The following is a 12685-nucleotide window of genomic DNA, read 5'->3' as shown; positions in this document are numbered from 1 at the left end:
ACTTGTTTTTCATGATTTTCTTGCATCACTCTCAGTTTTTCCTCTACTTCTCTTACTTGCTTCTTAAAATCCTTTTGGAGCTCTTCCAGGGCCTGGGACCAATTCATATTTTTCTTGGAGGCTTTGGATGTAGGAGCTTTGACTGTATTGTCTTCTTCTGGTTGTATGTTTTGATTTTCTTTGTTACCAAGGAAAGATTCTATAGTCTGACTCTTTTTTCACTGCTTGCTCATGATCCCGGCCAATTACTTGAGTTATGAACTCTTTGTTAAGGTAGGATCTGCTTCCAGTGTAGAGAATGTACTGTCCCAAGCTTCAGGGGTTTTTGTGCAGCTGTTTTCAGAGACACTTCTAGTGATCTGAAAATTTTCAGTTCTTCCAATGTGATATAAGGGGCAAGGTGTTTGCTCCTTTCCTGGCCTGTGCTCTGGCCTAGCACTCTTTTCTGTCTTGGAACTGTGAGGAGGATTTCCTCTCCACAGCCACTACAAGCTCCACCATGGCAGCACTCCTCACCTTAGGACGGGCACCCAGAACTGTGACCCAGATCCAAGCACAGGCAAAGCAAGAGAATCCTGCACCAGCAGAGAGATCCCCCTCAGATCAGCCACTTGATTCCCCCTCAGTCTGTGGGCCAGAAGCTCTGGAGGCAGCCGCCACCCTGGGGCCTCAATTGGGGAATGGAGCTGGGACCCCACCATGCTTCTCTCTCACCACTGCAGACACAGACTTTTCCTACCAACCCTCTAAGTTGTCATTAGAGTTCATGAGTTGAGAAGTCTGGAATCAGCCACAGCTGCCCAGGATTCAGTCCTCTGAGGCCTGCTCTAGGTTTGCGGTGGCCTGCGTGCCCACGCCGAGCTGCGCTCCCCTCCCAGCCCTGTGTGATGGGCTGGAAATTTGTTTCACTCTGTATTTTTGTGGGTTCTGCTGCTTTAGAATTTGTTTAGAGCCATTTTTTACTGGTATTTGGATGGGTATGGGGGAGAGCTCAAGCAAGTCACTGCTTTTACCCTGCCATCTTGGCTCTGCCCCCCCGAGCTAATATTATAAAAATGATAGTTCTACCTAAATTAATTTACTTATTCAGTGCCATACCAAGCTATCAAACTATTTTATAGAGCTAGAAAAGATAACAATATTCATCTGGAAGAACAAAAAGTTAAGACTATCAAGGGAATTGATGGAAAAAGAAAAAAGAAAAGAAAGATGGCCTAGCCATACCAGATCTAAAACTATATTATGAAATGACAGTCATCAAAACTATTTGATACTGGCAAAGAAATAAGTGATGGATTAATAAAATAAATCATGTGCACAAGACACAGCAGTAAATGACTATAGTAATCTACTGTTTGATAAACCCAAAGACTCCAGCTTCTGGGATATGAACTCACTATTTGACAAAAACTGCTGGGAAAACTGGAAAAGAGTATGGCAGAAACTAGGCATAAACTAACATCTCACACTATATACCAAGACAAAGTCAAAATGGGTATATGATTTAGGCATAAACAGGAGATCAAGGAATAGTTTACCTGTTAGATCTATGGAGAAGGAAAGAATTTATAACCAAACAAGAGATCAAGAACATTATGAAATGTAAAATGGATAGCTTTGATTATATTAAATTAAAAAGATTTTGCACAAAAACAATGCAACCAAGATTAGAAGGAAAGCAGAAAGCTGGGAAATAATTCTTATAGCCAATGTTTCTGATAAAAGCCTCATTTCTCAAATATATAGAGAACTGAATCAAATTTATAGGAATACAAGCCATTCCCAGTTGACAAATGTCCAAAGGATATAAACAGGCAGTTTTCAGATGAAAAAAATCAAAACTATCTATAGTCATATAAAAATGCTCTAAATCACTATTAATTAGAGAAATGTAAATTAAAACAACTCTGAGGTACCAACTTATACCTACCAGATTGGCTAATATGACAGAAAAAGGAAATGATAAATGTTGGAGAAGATGTGGGAAAATTGGAACACTAATGCATTGTTGGTGGAGTTGTGAACTGATCCAACCATTCTGGAGAGCAATTTGGAATTATGCCCAAAGGACAACTAGTCTGTGCATACCCTTTGATCCAGCAATACCACTAGTAGGTCTGTATCCGAAAGAAATCACAAAAAAGGGAAATGGACCTAAATGTACAAAAGTATTTATAACAGCTCGTTTTGTGGTAGTGGCAAAGAATTGGAAATTGAGAGGATGCCCATCAATTGGGGAATGGCTGAACAAGTTGTGGTATATGAATGTAATGGAGTACTCTTGTGCTATAAGAAATGATGAGCAGGAGTATTTCAGAAAAAACCTGGAAAGATTTACATGAACTGATGTTGAGTGAAGTGAGCAGAAGCAGGAAAACACTGTACACAAGTAACAGCAACATTATGTGATAATCAAGTATGAATGACTTAGCTCTTCTCAGCAATACAGTGATCCAAGACAATTCCAAAGGACTCACAATGGAAAATACTATTCACATCCAGAGAAAGAACTATGGAGTCTGAATGCAGATTGAAGTATACTATGTTGGGGGGGGGGGGGGTGGTTGTTTTTTTTTTTTCTTTTTCTTTTTTTTTTCTTTTGTGCTGATTCTTCTTTTACAACATGACTAATGTGAAAATATGTTTATTATGATTGTACATGTATAACCTATATCAGATTGCTTGCTGTCTTGAGAGAAGGAGAAAAATTTGGAACTCAAAATTTTATAAAAGTGAGTGTTGAAAACCATCTTTGCACGTAATTGGAAAAAAATAAAATACTAGTAAGTGGGAAAAATAAATAAAATTAAAGTATATAATAATTTTTTTAAGAAGAAATGTGAGGGGGGACCCAGTTAGGTAGTAGTGTGAGGCAGAACCTGTTAGGTAGCAGTGTAAGCTAAGGCATGGAATCAGGAAAACAAGGGGATATCTCCTGTTCCTTCAATTGAACCTCATGTAACAATTAACCTCTTGAGGCCTGAACTCCTTTATAGATAAAATGAGAGAGTTAAATGAGATGCTTTCTTAAGGTCCCTTTCAGCTCTGACATCTCTGAGTCTCTTCCAGTGTTGAATATAAATGTTTTAGACTAGATAGGCCTAGGCTAAACATTGCCATTTTGAGTTTACTGCAGTAATGACAATCTCCCTGAAAAATGAGCCTAGCTATAAATGGATATATAGCAATAATAATAATGCCTTACACTTGAACAGGGCTTTATACTCTTCAAAGCACTTTCACATACATTACCTCATTCAGTATATGAATATAGGAACTTAAATAGCGCAGTAAGACTTTAGTGGTCTATAAATCCCAGGCAAGTATAGACATATATGCCAGAAATTTCATTATTATTTACTGTTGGGAAAATCCATTTGAACATATCTGGTGCTTTGCAGTATAGGATGATAATGATTTAAGTAGATTGCAGGTCTTTCTATAAAGCTGTCAGGGTCATAGGCACCTATATATGTAAATATTTTTCTTTTCTCAAAAAATCTTTTCCCCCTTCCCAAGATCTACATGTAGAAAGGATAGAAATATCCATATGTGTATATATATATGTATATACATATACATATATGTGTATATAATTAGTAATTCATCATATGATTTGAAATAGATATTCTGATATAGACATTTTGTTCAATAAAAGTTGTATTAATGAATTTTTCATATTTAAATTTTAATTTATTCATTTCATATTTAAAATTTAAAGTCATAAGCCTAGTAAATGTTTGAAATATATATATGTATGTATGTATAATATATTCTACATAAAAGAAGTAGATACCTTGGATACAGTATACAGCAAACTCCCTCTCTTAGAGGAGCAGCTCAATGGCACAGTGCACAGAATCTCAGGCTTGGAGTTAGGAAGACTCATGTTTCTGAGTTCAAATCCAGCTTCAGAATTACTAGCTGTGTGACCTTGGACAAGTCACTTAATTCTTTTAGCCTCAGTTTCCTCATCTGTAAAATGAGCTGGAGAAGGAAATGGCAAACCACTCTAGTATCTTTACCAAGAAAACCTCAAAAGGGTTACAAAGAGTTGGACACAACTGAAATGACCCAACAACAATACCTCTCTTAAAGATTTCAATGTGCAGGGTGTCCTAAAACTCTTAGTGAAGTTTTAAACTTTAATAGCTTAAGGTATTAAATACATTTTTCCCCCAAACATTTATTAGCTTAAACAAATAAAGCTTTAAACTTTATTAAGACTTTTGGAATACCCTGTATGTTGTCATTCAGTTAACTCTGAAGAAAGCCTCATGCTAAAATAAGAAACCTTACTTTTAATCAAATCATAGGAAGTCAGATCTGGAAAGGACCTTAGAGATCATTTGGTCTACACTCATTTTGCAGACACTTAGTATGTATATTCTCAAATTATGGCAAATGTGCTTCTCCATTTACATGTTGTATCCTTCCTTTTGACATTCTCTTCTCACATGTTACTTTAAAAAAAGTTTCTTTAGACAACACTCACTTGGTATACTAGCCTAGTTCAGGGAAGTACATAATCTTTAAATACAGTGATAGAATTTATCACTGAGCTTTGTGGAGGCCTAATGGGATTATACAAATGTAGCTTCAGGACATTGACATTGAATCTAGGCAAAAAAAAATGGGTGACTGTATATATAGCATTTGTTGAGGAATAGATCCACTTCTCCAGTCTATCACAGTACCTGAATCTCTGCTATCAGAGACACATTTGTTTGTGTCTCCAGAAGAAGGCTGTTGAATTGGTTTTTGTAAAGGAAAACTTTGAGAGATCAAGGATGGTGAGGGAGAGAGAGACAAGGAAATATTTTTGATTGAATGGATCAAGTTTAGGAAGGTCTGGATCTGGAGAATTGAGCACTTTAGGGAAAAGAGGACTTGGGTGGGAGATACTTGCGTACCTAGGGGGTGGCCTGAGGACATAATTCCTAATCCACTGTGTACCCTCCATAAAAACTTACTCTAATGCCTCATTTTGGCATCAGAAGGTGATCCTGAGTTCCTAAGTGCTGTGCCAAGGAAAGGCATGCTTTTTTAGCTTCTGTTTTTCTGGGAAGATTTTGAGTGTAGTCTCAGTGGCAGATTGGATCTGATGTCCAAAAACTAGCCTAAATAAAAGAGAGCTCACCTCTTTTCTGTATTTTTTTTTGCTGGCATTTGGTGATGAATATTTTAGCCATAGAACCCCCATGAAGTATTGGAGTATTGATATGACGTCTGCTTGGTGTGAGATATGAGAATTGATTTGAAGGAAACAGGGAGGCAAGGGAGCGAGCATTTATTAAGCACTTATATAGAGCCTACCATGTCTCAGGCACTGTGCTAAGTGCTTTAAAAATATTATCTCACCTCATGTTATAAGGTTTCCCTATTATTATTCCTCATGCCCCAAGAACCAAAACACGTCATTGGTCCAGAGGAAGAAGGCAAAGATAATCCATTCTTGAATAATTATGTATTACCATCAGCACAAGCATTGGTCCTCGCTGATGCCAGAAATGGCAACCATTTACAATGGAATAATTCCATTGGGTTGGAGGTTTGAGAGGAAGAAGAAGAATAACTATCACGTTCTTTTTCTTATTTCCTTTCCAGATGAAGGCCTATGGGATATGTTTGTGAAGGACATTCCCCGAAGTGCTACATCCTACACTGTTAGCTTGGACAAGCTCCGGCAGGGGGTGACCTATGAATTCCGAGTGGTGGCAGTGAATGATTTTGGCTATGGAGAACCTAGCAGTCCCTCTGTAGCTGTATCAGGTAATGGGGTTTAGGGGAGAAGATAATCAGTTCAGTTTTGGACATGTTGAATTGTAGGTACTAGTGAGGTCCAGATGATGTTCAGTTAGTAGTTATACATGTGGAAGGCAGGATTTAGTTTCAGGGTAGAGGCTAAGTGTGGGGGAAATAATAAAAATGATGATGATGATATATATATATGTGTGTATGTATGTATATGTTGTATGTATACAATATACATATGTGTTTATATATACATTTGTGCATGCATGTATAAGTATTTTTGTATATATAGTATATAAAGAAAGAGAAAGAATTGTAAAGTAAATTTGGAAAGTTTCAGAAATGTGAAGGAGGCCAGAAATTGATTTAGATGTGGAGGTGAGAAAAAGAAGGATTAATACTGAAAGGAAAGGGCTAGAGCTGAAGGAGGAAAAGAACTTGATGAGGAAGAGGACAGGCAGAGGGGGAGCAGAAGGAGAACACTTGAGCTCCAAGAGACAATGAACCCAAGGAAGAATTAACAGAGGAGAAGAAGGAAGTTGGTAAGGCAAGTCAGACCTGTGAGTATAAAAAATAAAATAATAGTAAGGCAAGGGAAAGAAAGTCATATATGGCTATCAAGATGCTAATGACGTAAGAGGATACTAATGAGGTGAAAAGGAAAGTGGCAGCTCTGGAGTAGACACCCAATAGTTTTTTTGCCAGTTGATTTCTACAGTAGGAACTGCTAGCAAGAACAACAAAGGACTGAGGCACTGAGGTAAATTTGACCTCACTAGGTTGATATTCATGACTGTGATATGGCCATGGAAGGATAGACCTTATTCAATAAAAATATGTAAGTTTAAATAAAAGTGTGTGTTTGTGTGTGTGTGTACGTGTGTGTGTGTACTGGGAAGGGGGAAAGCAAAGTAAATTCATATTTCAAGAAGACATATCATGTAAGCAAATCCAAGAATAAGAGAACAAAAGTGTGGTGAAGAGCATTTGGGTGAAGATGAATGGAAGCATAAACCAAAGCAGTATTGTCATTGGAGTATACAGCAGAACACCTGAACAGAAAGGGGGAATGAATGAGTAGTTTGGCAAGCAGATCATGAGCCTGGCACAGAGTTATGATGTAGTCATGAAGTAGGACCTCAATTATCTGGAGTCTTCTGGAGTTCTTTCTGCCAAAAGTAAAATGGTGATAAATTATTTGCTTGCTTTAATGACTTCATCCTTTTAAATGGGGAAGCAGCCAGTAAGAGAGACTTCTATTTATATAAAATTCAAAGATGGAGGAACTATTAAAGAGGATATGGTTGCTAGGATGGATATAATGGGGATTTTGGGGAGGAAATATCCCTGAGAGTTTGGGATAGAGGAGAGAAAAATCCAAACATAGAGACCCAGATTTTAGGAGATCAGATTTCAAAAGGTTCAGAGAAAAGATAAGTAGGACCAGATGGCCTAAAAACCTAAAGCAAAAATTTCCCCAGGTGGCATGGAACCGAACTTAAGATATGAACCGAACTTAAGACATGAAGAGAAACACTTCAAATGAGAATGAAGAGTTGGCATTGTTTGAAGAAATTGATATGAATCTTCCCATGATGAGGGAAATGACCAACCAACTTAGATTTTTTTCCTTATTAATCTTTTATTTTTTTACCCAATTACATGTAAAGACAATTTTGAACATTCATTTTTTAAAAATTCAGTTACAAATTTTCTCTCTTCCTCCCACATCTTTCCCCTCTCTGAGACAGTAAACAATTTGATATAGATTATATATGTTCAATCATGCAAATCATATTACCATATAACCAACTAAGATACCTTAAAAGACATGTACAGAAGATAAAAATAAAGGCAAGTAATTGGATGAGTAGAAAGGTTTGGCAAGGTAAGAATAGTATTGGTATGCTAAAGCTCTGAGGCTGTTGGAGAAAATCTAAGGGCAATAAAAAAAGATAATTTTTTAAAAGCTATATCTCAAAAAGGATTAAGGGGTAGGACTACTTCTCAGGTTGAACAGAATGAAAATGGACCCCGATTAGAACTTCACAATACTTAATTTGTTTCTGTTTCTCTGCCAAGGAGAATGAGTTTTGAATTGGAGAAGACAGAGTGAAAATGGCTAATAGGGAACTAAAACCCAGATAAGAAGGGAGTTAGTAAGAGAGTGTCTAGCTGCCCTCGTTGTATTGAAGTTACTAGACTCAGGTGAACTACATCTGGGTTACTGAAAGCACTGTAAGTGTGATAGCTAAGCCACTTTCAGTGATATTTGAAAAATCATGAATTTAGAATGCAGAATTTTATAAAAGTGAATGCTGAAAACTAAAAATTAATTAATTAATTAAATTTTTAAAAAAAGAAAAATCATGGAATATGAAAAAGCCTGGAGAAGAGTAAATGCCCCAATTAAAAAAAAAAGGAAGAGAATGAATCTGTGAGTGATAGGCCAGTGAATTTGCCTTATTTCCTCACAAAATTCTAGCAAGTATTATTATTAAAGGGAATGGATAATGAACTTCTGGAAGGGGAAACATTGGTCCAAAATAACCAGAATGATTTTATCAAGAACAGATCATGCCAGATTTTCCTTTTTGAAAAGGTTCAATACTAGTAGATCAGGAGAATACTATACATACAGGTACCTAGATGTTAGCAAAAAAATTGACAATCTCTCATACTATTTTTATGGACAAGATGGAGAAATGTGGATTAGATAGTGGAGCAGTCAAGCAGATTTGGAATGAGTTAAATGGTTGGACCTGAAGAGTAATTAATTATTCATGGTTTGATGCCAGTGGGAAGGGTGAGTTTCTAAGCAAAGTGCTCCAATTACCTATACTTGGCCCCATTCTATTAGCCACTTCAGCAATTACTTGGGTGAAGGCATCAATGGCATACTAATCAAATTTCAGATGACACCAACTTGGAGGGATACTTGGGAAACTTGAAGATATAGCCTCCAACACCCTAGATTATAGAGTCAAGATCCAAATAGATTTTGACAAGCTAAAACATTGGGCTGAATTAGGTTTAAAAAAAAATCAACTTCATAAGTACAGTACAAGATGACAGAGATGTGACTAGAGAGTAGTTTTTCTGAAAAATAACTGCAGTGGACTACAAGTTCAATGTAAGTCAGGATTATGTTATAAGAGCCAAAACTGTTAATATGATTTCTTAATATATTCAGAGCAAGTCAGTGTCCAGGACTAGGGATATGATAATTCCATTATACTGTGCTTTGGTCAAATTACATCTCTAGTTTTCTCTTCATTTCTGGGTACCAGATAGTAGAATGGACATTAACAAGCATTGATTTGCCATCTAGAAGAAGATGATCAGGATGGTGAAGGACCTTTAGGTCATGTCGTATAGAAGAATTGTTTGAAAGAACTGAGAATGATTAGCCTTTGTAAGAGAAGATTAGGGCAAACATGAAGCTTCCTTGAAAAATTTGAAGGGCTATCTCATGGAAGACAAATTCATCTTACTATAATTGGCCTCAATAGAAAATGAGGAAGAATGGCTAGAGGCAAATTTGAATTTGATTTGAGAAGCTCTTTCTGATTAGAACTATTAAAAAGGACAGTAGGCCATTGCTGGGACTTAGTGAATTTCCCCTTCTCTGGAAGCCTTCAGACAAAGTTGGGGTGACAGATCACTCATTAGGTATGTTGTAGAGAGGATTTTTGTTCGTCTAGAGATTGGACTTGATCATCTGTAAAGTCTCTTCTGGCTCTGAGATTCTGTGATTTATTAACTGAGAGAACAGTTTCTGTAGAGTTGGGGGGAAGAGGGTGTCAGAAGCCAAATTGTAAAGAGTGAATGGGTGCTGAGGCAGTGGAGGCAGGAAGTGTAGAATGATCTTCCTAGGCATCTTCTAGGGAGAAGAGATTAAAGGTCTTGAAGTGATGGTTGGGCTGAGTGAAGGTATTTATGGATGGATAGACATGACCATCTTCATTTATCCATCCTGTTTCCCCCACTAATTTATAAGCTTCGTGAGGGCAGGCAGAGTGTTCAGTTTGTACCTTGTAAACCAAAAATAACTGCAAAGCCAAAGATTCAGTGGGTGCTCAGTAAAATGTATTTGGAACGATTTTAAGGGTAAGCAAGGAATTAATGAATGTACCATTCTCCCATGAAAACACTTCTTCTTTTGTACTGAATATGTGTTAATAGAATGCATTATAATATTTGTGTGTATATATGTATTTTCCCCCTTACTGTTAATTCCAAGCACATGTGGTTGCTTGAAGTTAAGTCCCTTGCTCTCTAAGTCATTTAAGAACATGACTTAAATGCTTTTCTGAAATCCCATTGGGTCTAAAATGCAAGTTTTAACTTGCCAGCTGGAGTGTGCTCAATTTATTACAACCTTTAGGGAAGTAAATGGATCTGCACCCGACGGCATTTTTTCCATACCCAGGCAGCTCAAAATTAGGTGCTGTTGTGTCCTACTGAGATATTCATAATAGAACCACTCAGACCTTTTCTTAACATCACAAAGCCTGTCTCTGCGACTTCTGGGCAATAGGTCTGGGATTTGTTTGGACTTGTTAGATGGAGTGTTTAATGTGAAGCATGAAGACCTGTTTATATCTTTTGAAATCAAAATCCTGTCATCTCCTGGGAAACCCTGTGGTGCCACATTATCTGAAGCAAATTCACCCCACTTATTCCTGGAGTGAACACGTTTTCCACTTTTCCGGTGAAATATTTCCCTCAAAGCCAGATGTGGGGTTTATTTTGCAAGCATTCTTGGAACTCCATCTTGAGCCTGTACTTTGCATCAATAGATGAAATATCAATTCCAGGCTTCCGAGGTACCCCAAACATAATTCACCATAGCATGAGTGGGAGGCCCTGATCAAGAACGTGAGGTGCCTCCCTCTGGGACACCTATTTCTGATATCAGTTAAGATCATTACTCTCTTTTGAATTTTCTTTAAGGTATGATTCTCATAAACAAGACATATCTTGATGGAAAAAAGTTATTTATATGTATGTACTTATATATGTGTATATAGGATTGTATAAGAGTATATTATATATGTGTGCACATATATACACATATTTTATACCTCAAAGCCACCAAGGATATGGCCATTAAAGCCAGTGAGTCAATAATGGATTGGGGGAGGGGAGAGGGAAATGAGAAAATCTTCCTGAGGTAGGATGTTAATTAGATTTAATAAACAGAGCAGAGGGAGGGATGTGTATATATATATATACATATATATATTTACACATACATACATATACAACATACATATATGGGCAGCTAGGTGGCACAGTAGATAGAGCACTAAGCTTGGAATGAGGGAGACTCATCTTCATAAGTTCAAATTCTGCCTCAGACACTTACTAGCTGTGTGACCCTGGGCAAGTCACTTAACCTTGTTTGCCTCAGTTTCCTCATCTGTAAAATGAACAGGAGAAGGAAATGACAAACCACTCCAATATTTTTGCCAAGAAAACCTCAAAATGGGGTCATGAAAAGTCAGAGATGACTGAAACGACCAAACAACACAACATATATATCTGTGTGTGTGTGCATGCATGTATGTATGACACACCCAAGTAAAATCAGTTTAAAAGGATAAAGGAATGTCAAATCGTGCTTTGGATAAGTGATTTGGAGTCAGAGGACTTGATCAAAAGACCTGGGTTCAAATCCTTTTGAGTCTTTGACACCACTCTAAATGACTGTTTCCTCATTTGTGAAATGAAGGGTTTGGACTAGACTTGGGGTCCTTCCAGCACTAAGTTTATGATCTTGTGATCCTAAAGGCAGTGTGCTAACTAACAAAGTGGTGCTATGAAAGGGGAAAAGAAAAGAGGTCATTGTCAGGCAGCCAGCCCTAGTCACTGATGCACATACAGCCTTCTTAGTGGCACTTTCTTTCTCACTCCTGCTGCCTGAAGCTACTACAGATTTCAGAGAGCAGAAGTGAGCCCAGGCACGTTGTTTCAGATTGCCTTAACTATAAAATGCTTCTAGGTGAGTAAGGCTGAACCTAACTGTTCCCTCGACCATAGTCCCTTGTCAGAAACTAAAGATTGGGAATGGATAAGTTGTTAAAGAAGCTGAAATTACAGTGCTACTTCTGACCAGGGACACAGCTCTATCTAATTTCTCTTTTAGTTCTCTGATAATTACGAAATAAGCCTATTTCTTGTTTTTTTTTTTTGTTTTTATTCTGAATTTAACAAACACCAAATAAAGTGAGCATTTCCATATGTATTAGAAAAAGAGGCAGTTGTATATGAAACTGTGAAGCCATGAATCTCTTTATGTAGAGTTTGTTTTTATTTTTAAGAACATAATACATTAATTAGGGAACTCTCAAAGTTGTCCTGCTTGTCTGAAATTCCTTCTGACCCTCCTTATGTTTTCTTCTCTCTCTACCTTTTTTTGGGGAAACCTATCTCTACCTCCCTTCTCCCTCTTACCTCCTCCTACACATATATTTTTGATAATAAGCAGAATAGTGTATAGTATAGGGCTGATAAAGCATATGACCAAGACTTCTGGTCCATTAATCCTCTGACTTGGCATGAATTCCCATAGCTAAAAAAATGACACCATGAAGGCAACAATGAATTGACTCTTAATGTGGCCTTAGTCCCAAAATGTGTTGTCTTTAGCAAAATGAAGATTTCTCAAGCTGCTCCAAATTCCTCCCCCCCCAAAAGGATGCTATGCAAAGTCTCACCTTCTTGCCTCTGTTCAAACTGTTTCCCTGTCCTGAAATGGCCCCAGTCCCACTTCTCTGCTTAGCAAGTCAACATTTGCTGAGGACTTACTATGCAGAAGACACTTTCTTATCCTTGCTTCAAGGCCTGACTCATGTCCCACAAACTCTCTGAAGCCTTTCCTGTCTTGATACAGTAGATAAAGTACTAGATTGAGAGTCAAAGGAGG

General features: G+C 37.4%; 1 protein-coding gene across 3 annotated transcripts in view; it reads left to right on the top strand.

The window, feature by feature from the left end:
- SDK1 (sidekick cell adhesion molecule 1) overlaps positions 1-12685 on the top strand; it is a 1114226-nt gene that overhangs the window by 1076725 nt on the left and 24816 nt on the right. For all 3 annotated transcript variants that reach the window (XM_027874762.1, XM_027874760.1, XM_027874761.1), the window contains one exon: positions 5608-5772. In XM_027874762.1, coding sequence (XP_027730563.1) covers positions 5608-5772 — 165 coding nt within the window. The remainder of the gene's footprint in view (positions 1-5607; positions 5773-12685) is intronic.

This window comes from Vombatus ursinus, unplaced genomic scaffold (genome assembly GCF_900497805.2).
Source record: "Vombatus ursinus unplaced genomic scaffold, bare-nosed wombat genome assembly UNPS02014807.1, whole genome shotgun sequence".
Lineage (NCBI taxonomy): Eukaryota > Metazoa > Chordata > Mammalia > Diprotodontia > Vombatidae > Vombatus > Vombatus ursinus.
Note: the sequence above shows the minus strand (reverse complement) of the source record. Positions and strands in the feature narration are given on the sequence as shown.